The sequence below is a fragment of the Bombus vosnesenskii genome, unplaced genomic scaffold (genome assembly GCF_011952255.1).
Source record: "Bombus vosnesenskii isolate JDL3184/JDL3185 unplaced genomic scaffold, Bvos_JDL3184-5_v1.1 scf7180000013272, whole genome shotgun sequence".
NCBI classification, from domain to species: Eukaryota; Metazoa; Arthropoda; class Insecta; order Hymenoptera; family Apidae; genus Bombus; species Bombus vosnesenskii.
This window is the reverse complement of record NW_022882930.1, coordinates 1,199,772-1,221,065: the sequence shown is the minus strand read 5'-3', so window position 1 is coordinate 1,221,065 and position 21,294 is coordinate 1,199,772. Positions and strand designations below refer to the sequence as shown.

Genomic DNA, 21,294 nt, shown 5'->3' with positions numbered 1-21,294 from the left:
CTCAATTGATCATTGATTGCTAGTTCCGCAAAATGATTAATTCTCGACCCGATAGATCTGAGTTATTCGAAAGCTTGTTTTCAGTTTTATTGATCCGCGATTAAGATTGAAAGTGTTTTAAATGGGGTGTGGTTTATCAGGGTTTGTGGTATGGTTTATTATTGATTTACTGATTATGTGGGTGTTTTGTGCAAAGAGATATTAATATATACATATATATTGCGCTTCATACAAAACAGATAAATTGATGTTAAATGTGGAGGATGTTTATTTTTTACCCAAATACAATTAGTTGGACATCTGTATTTTATTTTATACATTTATATATATTATGTTATATTATATAATTTATATTTTATTTCATCTATATTTTATATGGAATTTGTTTATTATTTAGTCGGTTTTCCTTAAAATAGATTATTAAACCGATATTTTGAAACAATCGTATTTTAACAAATTATTATGCCTTACAACGTATTGTGCCTTAACTTTTGTTTTATCGCGTATAGTATTTTAACTTCGATAAATCTCTTTGCATACGGTACAATTCCTATTATCGAAAGGTAGTATGATTGTTTTAAAATATCCATAAATGCTTCAATTTCGTTGAAATCGTTTATATTCCATTACTACGTTGAAACGAATGCCATATGATTGTTTTATTGTCAACGTGTATCGTGGAAGTTTGAATCACAGTTCAAAAGTTGGTTCGATCGAGATTGAATCATTTTCAAAGTAGTCATAGAAACGCGACACGGACGCGGCCCTCCATACTCGTATCGTGGTTGTCTTTTGAACGTAACACGAATTGTGACAGTTCGTTCGTAGCTTTTAAACTATGTTAACGTGCTGATAGCCTCGATATACGATCTTTCCAGGAGGTTAAAAAATGGATCAGAAATATCAGAGAGTGGAGATGGGGGTGGGTGCGTTTCATCACCCACCGAGAGCAAAATACAGCGAAGAGACGAAGAATTTGATCAAACGTAAGCAAATTCACCGAAAACTTAAACAGTTTTTAAATTCCTTACTTGAAATAATTTTTGTATTTCATTTTTCTTGTATTTATATCGAATTAGGAATACGATAGTGTTGCAACAAACAGGAACCCATTAAATATTTTCTTATTGTTTAATAGAATCATTAATGTCTTCGCAAGAACATATTAATAGGTTTAATTTTTCTCTTATAAAGTACTTAATATTGATTTACGTTATTTTTCTTGTCGAAATGAACATTTTGACAAATCTGTGATCTTAGTTCTAATGGAAGAATCCAAAGTGAGTATGATGAAAAGAAAATCTATTCAAGAAGCGATTAACAAAGGTGAATCCTTGCCAGCTGCTGTGGAAAGATCGGAAACAGGATCGAATAAGCATAATTTAGGATATCAGGTAGAATTAATAAGTTCAGATTAACGGGCAACAAGAAAATGAAATTAATAAAATCTATCTATGTAGGTTTTAATGCCTACCGTTTGGAAAAAACGATCGCAAGATACGATTATTAAAAGCGGCGCGTATGAGAGGGAACAATATAGAAGAACGTCTCCTTTACGTAAGTTTATATCGGTCTTTTACATAATGATTGGACTGTACAAATATTTATTGCAATAATAAAATACTTATTTGCATCAAATAAGATTAGAAGTTAATAGCTTCCTGATTTGAGACCAAGTTTTGTAATAGACTTTTATCTAAATTTACGTGTATTTATATTCTCATTATTAACATTCAGGTAATACAGAAAAGCAAAAGCGTCATTTAGCATGCATGATGGCGTATGGAAAGGACATGCCAGAAACTCCTCGTGGTCCAAGGATTCTTCATAAAGCGAGACGAGAACCACACTTTCCTGATACCAGTGATCCCATCGATGATTGTATATAACTAAAATAAATAGCTATATTATGTTCTTGTTCTAATATACTTTCTCTTATTTTTTTAGTGGTTCGTGGAATTCAAGAAAGAATGGAGTTTTTAAGCGACATGGAATGTCTTGGAATGGGGAAAAAATATCGTCTTACAATACAACAAGAAATAGCGCATAAATTACGATTGATCGAATCTGTAGACAAGCAGAGATCGAAGGAAATTCGAAAAGAGATCAGAGAACTTGAAAGACCATTGCCAAAACCATTTCCTTTAGGACAGCTAGATGACAATTAATAATTTTTATAATTCACGGCCTTTTATATTTAACCAATTTATATTTTTTATAAAGTTTACAGAACATATATTATACAGTATTTTAGATAAACCAAGCGATAGGTATAATAAAATAACAAAACGTCAATATATACAATATATTATTCTACTTATATAAAACTGTCAGAGGACAAGCAATTCGTATAACTAGAATTCACATTTTTTGTTCATATAATGGACAGTATGTTCATATAATTAGACACTAACTAAAATTTCACTTAAATAAATGGAGTTTTACGATGTTTTTACACAAGTTTTTCATATTTCGATAATTTACAATTTCAATTTATACGTATATACGTACATATTCGATACACAGAATATTTATATACGACGATGTAATAATAATGGCATAATAAATACAATTTATGCATATAACACATAACATTTATATATAATAGATTTTTAATATTATATAATATTAAATAATTCTTTGGAACGCAAAACTTCAGAGTTACGAATTTGCCGCGCTCGAATCGTACACAATGGCTAGTGTAAGTAGGACGTGTGAGAGGGCGCATGCGCGGCGGGAGAAATAAGAACGGTCCTGCCGGAGAAATCGCGGTAGCTCGTCAGTTTTGCGCCACACGGCAATGGCGTATGTTGTTGGTGTTTTTGTGTTGTCGTTGGTATCTTGCCGACAGGTCATATTGTCATTCCATCAAAATAAGCAACGCGAGTGCTCATAAAACATCGTACGAAAAATAATCCGTGGAACGTGACTGTATTTTCGAAAAGCCGCGGCGCAACCATCTCGCAGGATCCCGGATGATCTACAAGTGATCCAATATGGCGTCGACCGATCTGTCGTTCGGTAAATGATAAACCCGTGTACCGTACGCACCTTTGACAAGGTCTTCCCGAGGTCGTCCGGTTTTTAAGATCAACGTGTATCCCTTTTAACGTTGTCGAGCGTCACTAACTCCATCTTTCTTTCTCTTCCCTTCTTTCCTTCTCTTAATAGCATCATATTTGCGCGTTGTGCTTTGTTTGTACAACTTTTTTTTTCACTGTTTGTGAATTAAACGTTTCATTATTTATATTCGATCGCGTCGTAAACACATTTTCAGATATTACACGTTGGATGTATTTTTAGAATATCAACAAAATATTCACGATTAACGCTCACATTCCATCGTAAAATACGTATTGATATTACGTATACGTTAAAGAAACGGTTAGGCAAAATTTAATCGGACGAATTTATTGAAACTCCAGTTTCGAAACATTGATCATCGATATACGCTATTGCATTCGCTATCTAAAGTTGGCACATGTTTACGCAATAATAATTCTCATTAACATCTCTGGGGTTTTTCCTAATTGGTAAATAACGCGTTTGTATCGGTCTCTACGTAATGCTAATTTTTCTGAAGAAAAGTGAGATTTCTCGTGAAGTGATGTCCTTTTATTTTGGTTCTCGTCGCGGCACCAAACCAGGCTGCATACCGGCGTTCTACAGAGAAGTCTACGAGAAGATCTGCTCTCCCACAAGTGGAAATGTAGAACGAGAGGTGTTTAAATCCCTTCTTGTCAAGTCTCAGCTGAGCAGCTCCGTTCTCAGCCAGGTATGTTTCCTTTTTGTCTCGTTCTTGTCTCTTTCTCCGTGTCGCTGAGCCTGTGCCAGCCACTGCCAGATAGAAAGAAGAGAGAGTACCGTGCCTTTAACTTTGTAATTTCTTCGCACGCCGCGCTTAGGTTAATGCCACCGTTAATGCTATAGCTGCGCGTTAACTCTTCTTCCGTATCGTATCACGGTTAAATCGTTCATGCATACTAGATGAGAAACGCGTTTTCAACTTATTACATTTGTCGCAATTAATAAAGTTATTAGATTTAATACATTCTTACGTATAATAAATAAAAAAATTATGATAATGAAAGTTAGTAAATTTAATATTAAATTCTTTGAATTAATTTTTAAGGTAAATCGTATAACTAAATTTTTAAACTGATATTCCAAGCGATTTAAAAGGTTCGCTACCAGCGTCACATATGTGCGTTATTTTAATTTTAACTGCTAAACAAATGGATGTACTTATCACAGAAAGCATTTACATATACGTCGTAGATACACGACTGTCATAATTCAAATTACAAAGAAACAAAATATTTAGCAAATATATATTTAATACAAATTAGAATTCTGCATAAATAGCGATCTGTAATATATAATGCGTATTAAAAATGATCTCATTGAACATTAAGGCTCATTAATAATACAAAGTATAACGTGTACAGTACGAGGATCAAAACATGAACTTTAATGGACATTTTGCGTCAATTTCCTGTGATAACGAACGTGGTAATTAATATCTTGAACTTCAATATTTGAAAAATATTTTGAGTATAATTTAGGATATTTTTTATTCATATTTTGCTTTTATCGCAATTAAATTTATCGCAACAAAATTATTATGATAAGTAGATTTGTTAAAACGTTGTTTTAGTATTCTTTATTTTGATGCAAAGTATGCATGGTTGTTTTGTGTGCATACAGCATGGGATTATGCAATCTTTTACCGTTAGTGAATAGCAATGATTCAATGACGCATAATGAATATTATAGCAAATGCGCGTTTCTAATCAAGTTTTTGTAAAATTTATATTTTCCTGAGTAAATTAGAAACTGTATACATCTAAAGGACAATGACTCATTGGAAGTTGAGAGATCTTTCTTATTAGTAAGCAGCTACTTTTAAGTTTAAGAAACAGTTATTGTCAGATCGTCCGTATAAAAATCGACCATGCTTCGTTAATATTAAACAATAATCGTCCTTTGTCGGTAACAAGAACAGTTCAACGTCCTGATTTTGAAACATGAATATTTCAATATACTTAAACATATTATTCTTTGCATTGCAGATAATTTAATATAAAATATAATATTTTAAGATAACAAGATAAACTACCACACGGAAATGGTAATTACCATCTTTATCTATTTCTCCTTTAATTTATTTGATGGTAACTATAGTGGATAATAAATATACCTTACATAGATATAATAGATTGTATCTAATATAATGAATTATTTCAGTATTTATTTTCAACATTTACATTAATAAAGTAAATCTTAAGAATTACACGGTTTATTATTACTCGAAAAGCTACGGCATATGGTCTGTATCGTGATTCGTTTAGCCACGATACTAGTCGAGTGCACGCGTACTCGGAGGAAATTCAAAGTCGATTTTCTCAAAAACAAAGCGTCAAATGAAAAAAATGTATTCCATATTTTCGACTTACTTTTTCACGTACAATCACCAGCTCCGAGTTACGTCGTCATCGACACTGGGACATTCTGTATATATTATACTACATATATTTCACGGAACAATGCGATTGTAAATGGTAAAAATGACATTTTTTCTGTCAATGAAAATTTGGATTTAACGAGAAATATTTGCGTTGCTATCTGTTTACATTCTTCTTTAACACGAAAGCTTTGTATACTCAGGGTTCCTATATTTACATTTCTGGTTTATTCTGGACCGATTATCAAAATATTCGGTGCTTAGTTCGATAAAGATGTTATTGAACGTCTGGCTGGTGCAACGAAACGATCGTAATTCCATTCGAATCGAATTCGAAGACCGAAAGACCAACCGAAGCTGCCTTTCCCAATTAAATCTACTTTGACCAATTTGTAGTTCGTGCACAACGGTAAACGCGCTAAACGATCATTAATACGTCACTGTCAGCGCAAACGCATCGCATGACACGAATTACATATATACATCGACACGGTTAGATAACGAAATCGTACAACGGTATACGAACTACGTGCCCGAAACAGATAATACTGCGTGAATAAATTTCTCGAGTAGCGGTAGCGGTTTCCATTGTGGAAAACCCGTTTCAGAATTTCTTTTACGATTATTATTCGACGATTAAACGCCGGAGAACGTTCTTCTTGTCGATTCTACGTATTTGCGGTCTCGTGTTATCCTTCCGAATGGACGAAAACAGAAGAAAAACGAATGGCGGAAAAGAAGAGGATCAAATACATATTCAAGCCGTGCCATATGGTATTTGACTCGAGTCATACGGTATTTGGAACTAGTATTCGGTACTAGTATTCTGAACGGTGTGTCTGAATCACTGAGGTCACACGAAACATGCATATTTAATGATATGATTCAACGTTTCGCTTATACGTAATCCTATTTAGTTGTCTATCGAGGCAAAGATCGGTTTTAAAAGAAAAAATTGTACATTTTTCCTATCTACAGGGAGAGATTGTTTTTTTTAGAATTAATCGTAGAAACAAAGGAGACCTGTGTCATTATTTTCTACTTCGAAGATTCCCCTCTCCCCTCCTCGATAATTTCCTGAAACAACGTTGGACAAATGTTCTTTTTAATCCTATCTCTCATATTTGTAGATATATTTTATATAAAATTAATTCTTTTCTTTTTGTTATTAATAAGGATGGAGGAACATCTGTGCTAATTAAATTACACGCGTCGAATTTGCTTGTTTTAGAAGGATCGGTATTGTAACGTTTGTTTTATGCGATTATGCAATTTCAAGGCTATCGTCTATTATACCGTCGTAAGTTTCACAAATTTATCCTTGTTTGAAACTTCCTTTATCGTTGAGAGATATTATTTTACGTTGCAAAGCATGTGCCTGTGTATACAAAATGTCATTATCAGAAAAATAAGGATCTACGCGAAGTTCTAGTTACTTCTAGAATCCTCGAAATTATCATTCGTACAGGCAACTCGTGATCGTTGACAATCGCTTTGCGGTCGTTGAATAAAATTTCTTTCCGTAACGATTATATTGTCCTGTGTCTGCTGTGACGGTATCATTATTTTATCATTAACACGCCCGCTCACGATAGTCTGCACGGGACGCCCCTTTATAATAGTGGAAGATTACGTAGCAGGGTCAGCTACAAACGCTTTACAATGAATGCATCTTACAAATCTCAGTGTTTTCATGTTTACAACGAAGATCACAGGGAGAAAATAGTAATTATAAAATTGTAGATATCTTTGGACCTAACAAGTTATTTCTATTTCTGACTATGCTACGTTAATCCCAGTATAGGAACTATTTTTTATTTTTTATTTTTTTTTTTAGCAGTGTTTTTTACTTTCTACGGAAGATCACTTGGACATTTTCACGACAAGGATACAAAAGTTGAAAATTTTAAAGTTTTACATCTGCTTATACTTGCGTATTCGTTCAAATAATCGCTGCATCGAAAGTCCACGTTGCGTCAATATATTGGATTGTGGCAACCATGCGATTGTGGATTTTGTCATTACCATCTAATGACGAAATAACTGACCAACCCAATAACTTTTCATTTTGAAATTTTCAAGTCGTTTACATCTTCGCGTCCCCGAGTCTTCTATGTTTAGGTTTTCAAATTTCCGAATTTATCTAATCGTTCGATTCTGCAATTTCTTATTGCACAATAATTTTCCCCTTACTTTTACATTATTCCACACTTTCTTTTCGATAACATAAAAATCAGAAAATTTATCGAAATTGACTGCACGTTTCGCAATTGCGGTTTTCGTACGTTATAATTTTCATCGTATTTATGTTCGACTCGTGTCAATCGAAAAATTAATTTCTATAAAACTATAAATATTTTCAATCGGTATGACGAGCTTTTTTCTCCGCAATGTACGTTGCAAAATCACTTATGTTCCATTCGTAATTACTAGATTACGTCAAGTATCTGCTTACAGTTGTGAAGCTTATATTTATGAATGAAAGCACTATTCGTGTAGGATAGTTTCTTGAACTACATTAAGACGATCATACAGCAGAAAGCAACTCGCTATTTTCATAATCGTGTGTGTAATACGATCATCTTATATCTGTGCGATATTACATTTTCCTAAATCGAACAAAAAGTTTCTCAAACTTATCGTTAAAATCTTGCGCAAACTAAAAGTTGACAGAACGTTCGAAATTCGACGTGTTGCGAATCGACGTACCTGTTACGACTCTATTTGCAAGCAAACTTTCTTTCAACGATATTTAAATATAATCATTAACGTTCCGCTTGAAAACGTAGATTGAGTTTTATAATCTTCAGAGAAGATCACGTCCTTTTAAAAATTTGATCGCGTTGTTGTAACGTTCCAAATTTTCACGCTATACCTTAACACAGGATAAACAAAGAAAATGTAACTACGTTTCTATAAAAATGTTCCTTCGTTGATCTCGAAATTTCACAAACTACGATATAAAATTTATTTAAAAAAACATTCTACTACGCGCTACTTTGTCGCGTTAGATTATCATCGTTAGACGATCATCGGCACTTGTTTTTGAAAAATCTGCCGAGCACGATTGTTGGGGTAATTAGAAACGACAGGGCGACACGACATGACACAACACGTCGCGATAGGACGTAACAGGGATTGAACGTCGCGTCTCGTTCATTGACTAACGACACAATCAAAATAACGTTACGTGGGTCGCTGCTTTATCGCTAGTCATCGCGGGTCACTATAAATAGGCCGATTCAGAAGATGATGCAAAGTGCCAAAGTGTCCCTTTGCTTTCGTGCTTGTTTACACGTATATTCAACCCTTTACGGACATTCCACGAAACTTTTATAGACGATACTCTTTCAATATTCGTGCTCCTTTCATCTTATTTTCTACTTTTTCCATGATTATAGCCATCTCGTTAATCATCTAAATTCTGTGCTATCGTATACTAATCACGCAGCGAGTAACGGTAAAAAAGTATCGTCGTTGAATTATTGTTAACATTAATTTTGTTAATTATGATTCTTAATAGATATCTGCGAGTGAATAGTTTTAGAATTAAATAAATATGAGCGTAAGAGCTTTCATAACAGAATGGTGAAATCTTCGAGATGTGAAACGTGGAATAGTAAAATTTTCACTCGCGGTGACGTAATGGCATATCTTTTGATGTGTAATTAACGAAAGTTGCACAGATTCGTGTTTACACGTATTGGCTTGGCAACTAAGTGATTGCGGATTTTGTCATTGCCACCTAATGACAAAGGCGGCAATCACTTAGTTGCCAAGCCAATACGCATAACAGCGGAGGAATCGAATAAAAAGAAAAAGATACTGTTCGATCGTCGGATCTTCCTAGTTGGCGAGTCGATCTAGTTTAATTATCGACATTTTACGCATTTCTCTTGAGAATACGCTTAAAATAAAGAATACGACAGATTTATATCCAAGTTGTTTAAAGAGCTCTGTTCCTTCTTTTCTTTTATGGAAATCGACAAATAGCTCGATTCTTCGTATTTAATTTTAGTCGAAAGTTGGAAACGAAGTACATTTATATTTCTACGCGAAGAACAAAGGACTCAAAACCCAAGGCTGTACGCTCTGAAACGGAGGGAAAATCCTATCAAGCATCGCAATAAGAGAAAACTATCGAACGTAGTGAAACATCGTGCGCTACATGTGCAATCCTCTTCGACGAAACAGGTTTTAAATGTTAATGCATTTAGTCTTCCTCGTAATATCGTACGAAAAGACGTGTTCCTCCTATTAATAATTAATAAAAACGTAATTTTCCCTCGCGGATTATGAAAGATTAAATTACTATTAATCGTAGTTGACACTGTACAAGTTGCGTTCAAAAAAAAAAAAAAAAAAGACAGTGAAATTTTCATTAAAATAATACGATAATCTGAAAATAATATAATAAAATAAATTTTAAATTAGAAAACAGAAGAACGATATTAACAGGAAGTTTAGTAGATCAGGTTATAGGATCCTCGCACGCGTACCATGCGACGATCGACACGAACGTAGTATGCACGTGAGATAAAGCCATCGTGATAGCCATAGTCATGAGTCGATCTCCCTTCCCTCTGATTTTCTTCCGTCGCGGACGAGACTAATTTTGTTTAATGACATTCCAGTTGTTTCGCGCTTTATACGATACACACGCGTTCGTCTTCCCTCTTCCTGCTTATCGATGCTTCTTTACTCCTATTTTCTTTTTTATTTCGTTTCGTTCGTTCGACTTGTATTTATTTCTCCTTTCTCGTTGCCAATAATTCCGTCTAATTTCTTTCTTTTTTTTTTTTTTTTTTTACATATAAAACTTAATACGTCCTTGGTACGAGATTGACGTTGATCGAACGTTAGAAAGTTTTCCAACGTTCGGAGCTGGAAGATGTCGTATATCTACGCTCGTATCATTTCCTCTTCCTGTTTACCGCTATACACATACACGTACTACTATCTAGTGTTCCTGCCAACTTTTTCGTTTATTTTCTCCTTCGTTATTACGTCCACTTATATTATCATAGTATCAGGTACAGTTCTCGCTTTATTTCGTTTACTCTCGTTTAGTATTAGAAGAGAGCCTCGAAACATTAATCGATTAATTAAACGATATAAAGCTGCAGACGTAATATAAAGCCGCAAGAATTTTCAAATCAAACCTATGAACGATAGCTTGGATCTTGGATCTCCTTAAACAGTAAATACCTTGACCTTTCCTAAGACCAGGCTGATCATTTACGTTCTTTTATACACTCACATGCACTCTTCTTTCTCTATAAAAGGAAGACGTTTGATCGTCGGTCCGAATACCTAATCGATCGAGAATACAAGATAAACATAACGATGAACAAAAGCGTTTTAACACCGCACCATGTACAATTCGCAACGTTCAACGCCGATTAAACTACCACACGAGTAACGCAACTTTCAAAAGAACGCACGAAATCGGTAACTTTCCTCTCGACGTTCGATGTTCCGTGAAAATCGTCTGAAAAGAAGATTTTTAAGAGACTATTCGTGCAAATTGCGGTCGTCCATGCTTCGCAATGCCGTGTAAACGCAAACGGAGAATAAAATAGGAAAACGGTTGTTTCGTCGGGTCACGGGCAATCGTATTTCAGAGGAGAATTCCTCGGCGCGATTCGAATGCAGCGGAGGTAAAAAGGGAGAAAAAGAGAGAAACAGCGAAAGAGAGGGATTATTGAAATTGAAAAGACGAGCTGTCGTGACGCGCACACTGCCAGCTTTCGCGGCGATTGTTCAGCGACCAGGTTCGCACGTACCGCGAACAAGGGACTTATTTTCATTGTAGTTTCCTTTGCCGGTGAACTTGATCAACGATTAAGGTTTAATAATGCTCGTGAAACCGACTAGAGAAGAAGGAGTGCGACGCTTTCCAACAGCGAGAACAACCACCGGAACACACTGCACTCTCTGTCCACTTTTGTATTTGCCCGTATTTCACGTTCGAACGCACTCGCTTTTCCTTCTTTTTCCATTCTTCCGTCTCTGCCACGGCCCCATTCGCACGTTCTTTATTCGCTTCCTAAATCTTTCGTCGTTTCTTACAATGGAAATCGCCCAGATGTTAAATTAGTCTTGTAAAGAGAACACGTGGCTATCGCGGCCACTTTACAGGATTTGACTTGTTAAGGAACGAAATAACTGTTAGTGAAAATTGATCGTAGGTATTAGGTTGTCCGAAAAGTTTCTTTCGTTTCATAAGGTGATAATGGATGAACAACAATTTCTGTTTTATATTGTTTCATCGAATTAGCTATGATCCACTTCTATCGTTATGTTCGTGCATAATTCAATAAACTAATGTAAAACAAAAAACATTGTGCCTCTATTATTTCCTTATAAAACGAAAGAAACTTTTCGGACAACCTAATAGCTCTGAGAATGCGTATAAATAATTTCCCCTTTACGATCTTCTAGTAATTTCTTAGATTTATCGGGGTATCCTTTTATTTCCTGAGTTTCGAAAGTTTGTATCGCTTTTGGATTGTTTCAGTTCATAATTTTCTAGTTTTCTTAACATAACATTGTATATATATATAATATTAATGCATTGTAATAAGCAAAATCTTCCTTAAAAATAGCTTCGCTTTTCGCCTCCTTTTTTTCTCTCTCGTTTGACCCTGTTCCACGTTGAAATTCGTCTTTGCTCGTGTTACGTCGAAAACGCGGGGAGTGGTGAAATTAAAAAAATCACTGGTCGTTTCCTAGCGTCGTTCGAATCATTTCGCGTAAGTTTAAACGTTTTACGAGCAAGGTAAAAAAAAGTCATACTGGCAGAATTTATTATGCGAATCCAACAGAGTGACAGTTAAAAATGTTAGAACAGAGAATGTCGAGAGCTGATTTTAGGAACGTTTATACAGGGTGGTTGGTAACTGGCGGTACAAGCGGAAAGGGGGTGATTCTAAAGAATCTAAAAATTAGAAAAATAGATTCTAAAAAAAGAAGTCGAAAATATAGAATAAAAATTTTTCGTTCGAGGCTTCGTTTTCGAGAAAATCGACTTTGAATTTTCGCTCGGTACGCGTGCACTTTATCGCGTCTCGTTATAACGGATCTCGCTGTAGATCGTTGTCTCGATGGAAAAATTAAAAACAAAAATTTGTATTCTATATTTTCGACTTCTTTTTTCGCGTAGAATCACCTCCTTTCCGCTCGTACCACCAGTGTACTATGAGTTTGGCTCCTATGGAAGGGTTTCAGGTCAGAGATGGCCATACTCTTACCATTTTCTGACACTGGAACACCCTCTACGTTGTTGTTTCGATGGCTTGCGGCATGTTCGTTAGACCCTCTTGGTTTTTCTATCGCTAATTTATGGCTCTGTGACACTCGCAAATCAGCGACTGACATCTTTACGTCTTATCAGATGATCAGCGATGCGACGATGGATATGTCTGTGTCACACGCTCAAAAACGGTAATAGGATAGGCTAAACATCCTGCATGCTACAACCATCGAAACAATAACCAGATAGTAACAGAATAGCCGCGTCTGATATACACTCGACGATAAAACCCCTCCAGAGGGATCAAACCTTGGTATAACAACCCTCCGAAATCAGCTCTCAACATCTTTTTCGTTATAACGCTCTGAACCGTCACTCTGTTGGATTCATACAACAAATTTTACTACCATATTTAACACTAGAACTACCGATAGTTAACACGAAGCTATTTCTACCAAAATCAGTGAAAATGACTGGTCTTTAAAAAATACGTAACAATAGAATATTTGTATATTCATTGATTTATTACTTTCTTATAGAAGAAATTCCATGTTATGTAGTACGTTTTTGGTATTATTAATCCATTTGGGACCATCATCCCTAAACGAGGGTCGACACATTTACAAGATTGTAGAACCAGTCGTTTCGACTGATGTGGTGTTTCTAGCGTTAGCATCTGACGATCTAGCGATCGACCCGCAATTGTCCCGATAACTGATATCGTCGTGTCGAATGATACGCGGTAAAAGTTTAAAAAACGAGTGGGAAGTTGTAGAAAACGAGGAAACTGGTTAATTGGGATTGGATAAACAGATTGCAGGATCCTTTTACACTTTGACAAGTACCGGTCGTTTCGACTGGCCTTGATACAAAATTATTTTCAGTTTGAATACATAAAAAACAACAAAATAAAATTCATTATATTATTCTTTTAGTTATCGTTGCAAAAGTGATTACATCGTTGCGGGAAAAAATATAAAATGAAGTAGGAATTTGAAAATAAATTTGTAAAACCAGTCTATTCGACTGATGCGGTAATTCTAGTGTTAAAGTTCAATTTTTTAGCTTATTTATGAAACGTTCGGAAGTAGGACGCGAGGAGATCACCGGTGATCTGTCAATTTCGTGATTTCTTGTGTCTTCTACGTAACATCTACATTCTGACGAAAACACGGCAGAGAAGTAGGTAGGTTCGATACGTGACAATAAGTCGTTATTCTTGTAGAGACAAGTTTAATCGCATCCTGCTGTCGTATGCCAAGAAATTGTGATTTGAATACATTGCGTTGTTAAAGCTCCTCTTACAAAGAATCATTTGCATTCTACAGTCATTTGTATCTTGAATAGGAGATATGTTGAAGTTCATTCGTATTCCACTAACTTATTTCCCTACTACCGTCGTAACATTCAAAACTAACGCAACCTCTTGGAAACTACTTCTCTCCTCGAATCTATCCGTCGAATGTTCGATTAATGGAGAAACTTTTCGGAAAAAGCAACAGAGAATGTAACTTACGAGCGTCCTTCTCGTTCACGCTTAGGAAAATCTGCGTTATCACGTTTTGGAAAAAATGCTCGATTACAGAATGACACGGACGATGGGTTATCGTGAATGTCGGAGCAGAAATCTAGATGCGCGTAACGTGCGGTCTGCGCCTATTCTGCCAGATCGTGGAAAGACAGAGAGCCAGTGGGAATGATAGAAGGAGAGGTAAAATGGCAGAGCAAAGTTATAAAAATTCTTGGAATGCAGTTACTTTCATTTATGGCCTAATCCTTCGGACTCGTTCGCAGTGTTAACCGAGGTTGCTCCGTTAGTCGAGTGTATCGCGCGAATTACGTGGAATTAAACCGTTTTTAAATAAAATCACGACTCTCGTCTGTTTCTCGTGTTGTAAATATGTACTCGGCTTGCTTTTAGTTCAATCCCATACAACTCGCTGCGTATACATATACACGCGATACATAGTGATAAAAATTAGGTATATTTGTAAGTTATAAGAAAGATTAGTTACTGGTATCTCATCCGGTTTCGATTAACCTCGCAAGTGAAAATAACGATGAAATGGCAAATGGAAATTAAGGATGAAACGAAACCAATTACATTTGTTAACGAACATACCTTCTTTTAGTTTTCGATAAATACAAATTTGGTATAGAGTGGCAAATTCTAACTGCGACTGTTCGCTGATTCGAGACGTACAAATTTCGCGTTTTCGTTATTTAAGTAACACGATTCCGACCAGCATTAGTATTCTTCTTCGATTTCCGTTCGTACGGAAAATTAAATTGGTTCGTATAGAGATACGAAGCGGCGAATAAGTCGTCAGGATTGTTTCGATAAAATTTTAAGCGACGATTTTGCGTTTGGGTTACTCGGTAACTCGAATCTCTTCGTCTTCTCCTCTTGAAATATGTCGGAATCGTTTTTGAATCTTTAAACGCGAGATTATTTTTCCTCTTCTCTTCTTTTCACGACCACCTGTTTACACGACGCAAATCGTTTCGTGGTGTTTTTCCAAGCACTGTTGTATTTAGGCGATAAGAAACAAAGGGAGGAATTATTTCGTACAACCCTGAACTTTTATCGGTCACGCAGCGTCGAGAAAGTCGTCTCCGCACGGAATAAGGCTGATATTCTTCCTTCTTTCTCATGGTTTTCATCGCAAACCTGTTCCATAATTTTCCCGCGCGCGCCTTTTGCGCAACCGTGTTATTTTCTACTAGGCGTACCTTTCAAATTTCAGGTTGCGGTTATCGTGCTATTTTGAATAGAAAAAAAATCCAATGCATAGGCGTGAAAAGAATTTTTAAAGGACTGGGAATTGATGGAAAGGAACTGGCTGTGATATTTGAATAATCGAACACTTTTATGCACCGAAACTTTTTCTTCTTTTTTTCCTATCGATTACAAGATCCTCGAAAATCCATGATAGATAACAAAATGATAAATAATGAAAGGTAATCGTAGAATCGATCTGTTCTTGAATACGTTAAAAATCTTTAACGGTTTAAGAAATAATAATTTCTTGAAGCTACAATTTCCACGCTTGTTTCAACCTATGCGAACTTCCGTAGAACCTGCTGCGTGAATAAAGATAATACATCTTCGTTACGTTCTTTACGAATTATATAACGAGAGAAAAAATGCACACGATTGTCAGATAGGAATGCAAAGGACAAGACTCAGCGATGAAAGATTCGTTGCTATTAAATTCGACCTTGATTGAATTTCGTGTCGGCAATGCCTCGTTGTGAGAATCGTATCGACGGTAAGAGAAAAAATCGTCGATGTGGGACTTTCCTGAGCCGGAATAACAGAACGATTACCAAATGGAGACGAAGTTCGAGAAAAAAATGTTTTATACGAAACTACGATCTTCTTTAATTTTCATAAAAATGCCGAATTCATTATACAACATTTCTACGAACGTTTCCATTAAAAATTAAAGCTACTGAACGAACGAATCTGACTATGCCCATCTACGAATTTACCAATATCGTTTAGTTGATAAAACGTGTAATTAAATAAGTGTAACAAATTGGTTTTACGCCGTGAACATAACGATTCTAATAAATCTGCTTTAATGCGTGCGATTAATTTTTTTAAGGTATAAGTATCTAGATCTCGTATTTGTTTAGTTAAATATTATTTTAATATAACTCGTAGGACGCGTGTAAAAATTCATCGCCGTAGCAGAATTAAATGCGTACATTGTACGCGTATTCTGACGTTAATGTTACGTTAAAAGTCTATATTCCATCTTGGAAATTCTTGGGAAAAGGAAAGCACCGAACTTCCTCGTGGATATTGTTTTGGATTTTAGCAATTTTTTCTCTTTTCCTTGCAATTAGATATGGGAACTCGTGGACAGCAAGACGGGTTATCTGACCAGGAGCGGATTGTACAAGGGTCTTGCTCTAGTCGCGTTTGCTCAGCAAGGGAAACACCCGAGCGACAAACTTCTGGAGAATTCCGAATCTCAAGGTACGTTACTCGCTTTTTTCGTTCGAACGTAAACTTGACGCGATTAAGAATAATAGAAAAGTTTGTATAAATTGATTTTATCGTATATACATTTGCATATATAGAATCTTTTACTTGCTGTAAATTAACGAACCAAACGAACGACTTTCTCTTCCTTTTCGAAAGATTCTAAATCGACGTAAACACTCAAAAATACTCTGACGAAGAAGCAAGCATACTTTTGCTACTGTCCATTCGACGGATAACGGAGTGCACGCTACTAAAAGCAACGCTGTAATTAGCCGCTTAGCACACGGTGATTTCTAATAATAGAAAGAATAGTATCGTGATTAACATCCATGCAAAGAAACCTGGTTTTTATTGATGTCACCGACCAACACAATCAGTCGTTTCCCTTATCGCGAAGAAAACGTTGCTTCGTCACGAACGAAAACTGTTCACCGGAAGTGCACCGTTCTTTCGATAATCTTTCCCGCTGTGACTCTGTCGTCCACAGTAAAAAATTCAAATCGAACAAAATAAATTGGTAGACGAGTTTCATTTTCAAATGAACAAATAACCGATTGCGCAACTCGTCCAATTTTTCGTACGATTAATTTTCCCAAGTTCTCACCGATTCAACGAAAGATCGCGTGTCGAAGGTCTTCTCTTTGCAATTGTTCTACGTTGTATTCTGTACTATTCGACGTAACAAGAAGCGAAACGACGAACAAGCAATCAAGGATGAGCATCGGATCTTATCACGAACAGGCAACAAAGTGTCGTAGGTCTGAAAAGCCTTTTCCAGTATCGAGGTTGCGGCTACGACGATGATTACCTTTCACATTGGTGGAGCGACAATGCTTCAAGAAATTACTTGCTTGTGACTATATAGGAGAATAATTATAATAAACTACACGCGATCTAACCGTACCGTAGATTTTATCGATACGATCCACGTTGTCGCCATAAATTATTCGTCACCTAAAACGAACAGACAAAGGAATAAAAAGCGAGCTAACGTGGTACGATATTATCGACTATATCCTTGCTGATTTTTCAGAGTCTTGTTAAATTATAGTCTTGTCGCGACTGGTCCGTTTCATTCCATCCAACGCTTTAAAATCTTTCTTAATGTTTGTTTTTTCCATAGAGTTACCTGTTCCTGTTCTGGGCGATCTCTCCGAGGTAACACTTTTGGCTCAAAGATTGCACAAAGGCAGCAATCCAGCCAAATTGAATCTCACTTATTCCGATATATGCAATCTGGATACGATAGAGGTGAACTTAGTGCCTGAGAAAAAAGGAATCTTTTTGAAACACGTGGAGTATCAAGTGACCAGCAAAGTACGTGTTCTTCTTTTTCTTTTTTTTTTTTTTTTTAATTTTCTATACTTGCAAAAATACATTTTTAACGTTACTCTCAATTTTAATTTTTGATATTTAATTTCGATTTCAATTCTTATTATAATAATATATTATAATCAACTTGTATAATAAGATAATAAGATAATAAATTCCTATTATATAAGTTTCAATTCTTATTATATAAGTTAGTCTCATTTTTTCGAAACGTAATGCATTCGCCTTGAGGCTGGAATTAATAAAATATTTATGATACGTGCGATTATGGAAGTATGGTTGAAAACAGTTTCCTCTATTTGCAGAGATTCAATTCCGTCGTTTATAGACGTTACAACGACTTCGTGTCGTTGCACGAACTTCTCTTGGCGAGATTTCCCTACAGGTTGATACCGAAATTACCACCGAAGAAAATCGTAGGAGGTAAAGTCTTGGTTTCTTCGTGTATTCTATAGTGGTAGATGCTATGAATGTCGATATCGAAGGAAATAAAAATAATACTACTAGACTATTAATAGACTATTAATTTACTACTTGAAATACTGCAAGATATATTATTCTGATTATAACAGATACGTTCTAATATACGATTAACGATACACGATTACTAACTGTAACATAAATATTTACAGCGGATTCTCAATTTCTCGAAGAAAGAAGACGATCTTTGCTAAGATTTCTCACCGTGATCGCTCGTCACCCTGTAGTGAGCAAAGACCACATTGTACAATTCTTCTTTACTTACACCGGTGAAGAAACGCAACACAAGATTCGAGAAGTATTTAGGCGAGTACCCGATGAGTTCGCGACGTCAGAATTATCGTCGAGGGCAAAGGAACTGGTGCCACCGGAAACATTAACCGAATTTGCAAACAGCCGCGACCAAATCAGAGTAATACTTCTTGGAATTTCTCGACTGAAGAATATCGCTGATTGTCTGGCAATCAGATCGCATAGTTACGCGGTAGATATGGCAGAACTGGGTACGCAACTAAGCAATTTGGCCTCAGAACCTCATGGCACTACGGCATGGGCCACCGGTGGTTCCACTATTTGGCAAGAGATGAAGAAGGGCTTCCACATAATTTCAAAGTAAGCGTCCACGCGAGATAACGCGAGACTTCGTTCGATATTGAATCTAATTTATCACCAAGCTACTAATTACTTTGTTATCTTACTATATATTTATTCTGTTCTAAAGGAATTCTCATGTATTCGTAATTTCAGAGAATTTAATCTACTTTCAACGAGAGCTCTACAACAAGCAGTCAGAGAGGAAACGAGAGTATGTGAAAGGCTGAATCTCCTGTTGGACGTGCTAGTGGCGCATAGAATCCTATGCGAAAGGCACGAGCGTGGTGTCAGCGCTGATCATCAGCGCGCATTATCTACGATGTTGTCCTTAAAGAAGAGACAAATGCAGGGCGTTATACGCGGAACTGACGTAAGTAAATCCTTCGAGATGGACGAACGGCAAACGATGATTTACAGCCTTAAGAAAAGTATATTTATCCAGTGACTTAACTCGACTCACTGTAACCGCGTGCGCCGTCATTACGTGATTATTCGGAAATTGCTCAAGGTCTTTTATGTTAATGTCAGAGGAAAAATGTGATAATATATAATCTCGAGCTTGTATCGTCTTACATAATTCGTCCCAATTGAAAACAGGCTGATGTGTGCAGCTGTTGCATTTCCACAAGTTCCCTTACTCCTTTGTATTGATTATTATACCATTCGTGTTTCACTTCAAAAGTCTGTGACATATTATTACCTATAGCTTCAGAATGAGTTTGGATCGATACTAATAGCAAAAGCAAAATAATGTGCCATTTCCTCGTATTAGTATTATTAGATATTATGACTTTATTTTGTAATAGTGCTTAATATCGTGTAACAGTATATCTTATGACAGAGTATAAATTATCAAAAGTAAAACATTCTTATTAACTGCTTTAATGTCTCAAATTTCTTTTTATTTACAGAGTGACACCGTCGAATACCTGGAAAATAAGATGGTTGCTCAAGAATCGGTGATTGCAAACGTCGAGTTGCGAAATTGCTTTTCGTTACACTGTTTACACATGGAGACGCAGCTCGTTCACGCTCATTTGGAAATACTCGCCACGGTTCTACAAAGTCTTGTCAATGTTCAAATACGCGGCCATTCCGAGGTAAGATTCCTTCACGATACCTACATATTTTATGATATACTTTATTACGATAATTTTTACCGTGTTTATGCTATCAAAAATAAACAAAAGCAAAAAAAACTGAGAATTTGGTAAGTGTTATTCATAAATGTAAGAAAGAGAAAAATATTTTTATTGCAATCTTTCGTAAATATATCAGGATGAAAATGATCGAAGTAGTATTTTTACCAAATATTTAAATAAATAACATTTAAAATGCGCCATAGCTCGCTGAGGTGTGGAAGTTGATAGAGCCAACAATTATGAAGTGTTTACCAGAGAAATCAACCAGTGGGTCAAATGGAATTTCATAGCGAGGAACGAAAACCTAGGTAAAGGTAAGCCTTATTATTAAGGAAGAAAAATGTCGCGAAATAATTATAACCGTTATAAGATGCTCATATTAAAAACATTTAAAAGACAAATATATCTAATTGCGCCATATATCATTATTAGTAATAAACACTGATCATTTAAAAAGAAGAATCCAGATACATTACGTAATTAAACGTTTGCAATTAGATTTATAAAAATATGTACAATGCTATTATATTTTAAACATATACAATTCGAAGACTTTTGTAATACATTCCTTGTTGTGTACTTAATATATTTTATGAGGTAACCGATACTCGTTAGACGAGCATATAATATTGTATATACAATAAATGACGCTTTCTTTTGTAAAGATGAATAATTAGATAAAACTCCTGTATAAAAATACTAAAAACTTGTAAATAATTTGTTTACCGACATATTGTGTTTTTTATACGATTTAGAAGTCTGACGAGAATTAATGTAATTTCCGTACATCACGTTGATCGTGGATACGCGGTATATTTTACACACATTTATATACGATACCCGCCTTTGTATACTGGCAACAAAATATATATTGTTATTGAATAATCGCATTTATTTACTTTTATATTCCTATTAAACTACGAATTACTTGAATTCAATCTTAAATGTAAAGATTTTTAGGTATACTAACACAGGGAAAAAGAACACGTAAAGTAAAGTTTTAAAAAAGTAAAGTTTTCAAAAAATTGTC

General features: G+C 35.5%; 2 protein-coding genes across 3 annotated transcripts; both read left to right on the top strand.

The window, feature by feature from the left end:
- Positions 1-889: 889 nt before the first annotated feature.
- On the top strand, positions 890-2,168 carry LOC117231454 (UPF0193 protein EVG1 homolog). The gene is made up of 5 exons (XM_033489904.1): positions 890-986; positions 1,261-1,394; positions 1,461-1,557; positions 1,738-1,881; positions 1,948-2,168. The coding sequence occupies exons 1-5, from the start codon at positions 890-892 to the stop codon at positions 2,166-2,168; spliced, it is 693 nt and encodes a 230-aa protein (XP_033345795.1).
- A 605-nt stretch (positions 2,169-2,773) lies between these two features.
- Positions 2,774-21,149, top strand: LOC117231450 (sorting nexin-8-like). Of its 2 annotated transcripts, XM_033489900.1 has the most exons (9): positions 2,774-3,021; positions 3,648-3,775; positions 16,575-16,707; positions 17,840-18,033; positions 18,354-18,471; positions 18,681-19,140; positions 19,276-19,492; positions 20,034-20,222; positions 20,468-20,650. In XM_033489900.1, the coding sequence occupies exons 1-9, from the start codon at positions 2,997-2,999 to the stop codon at positions 20,552-20,554; spliced, it is 1,551 nt and encodes a 516-aa protein (XP_033345791.1). In that variant the 5' UTR covers positions 2,774-2,996; the 3' UTR covers positions 20,555-20,650. The 2 variants fall into 2 exon arrangements, with proteins under 2 accessions (XP_033345791.1, XP_033345790.1); XM_033489899.1 differs by lacking the exon at positions 2,774-3,021 and having other exon boundaries at positions 3,540-3,775; positions 20,468-21,149.
- Positions 21,150-21,294: the final 145 nt, after the last annotated feature.

Bases quoted from the DNA above. Each gene is read 5' to 3' on its own strand.
- LOC117231450 (XM_033489899.1), top strand. From the start codon at position 3,566: ATGCTAATTTTTCTGAAGAAAAGTGAGATTTCTCGTGAAGTGATGTCC. The intron at 16,708-17,839 runs GTACGTTACTCG...TTTTTTCCATAG, and splicing joins GGAGAATTCCGAATCTCAAG to AGTTACCTGTTCCTGTTCTG. The intron at 18,034-18,353 runs GTACGTGTTCTT...CTCTATTTGCAG, and splicing joins AGTATCAAGTGACCAGCAAA to AGATTCAATTCCGTCGTTTA.
- LOC117231454 (XM_033489904.1), top strand. From the start codon at position 890: ATGGATCAGAAATATCAGAGAGTGGAGATGGGGGTGGGTGCGTTTCAT. The intron at 987-1,260 runs GTAAGCAAATTC...CTGTGATCTTAG, and splicing joins GACGAAGAATTTGATCAAAC to TTCTAATGGAAGAATCCAAA. The intron at 1,558-1,737 runs GTAAGTTTATAT...ATTAACATTCAG, and splicing joins TAGAAGAACGTCTCCTTTAC to GTAATACAGAAAAGCAAAAG.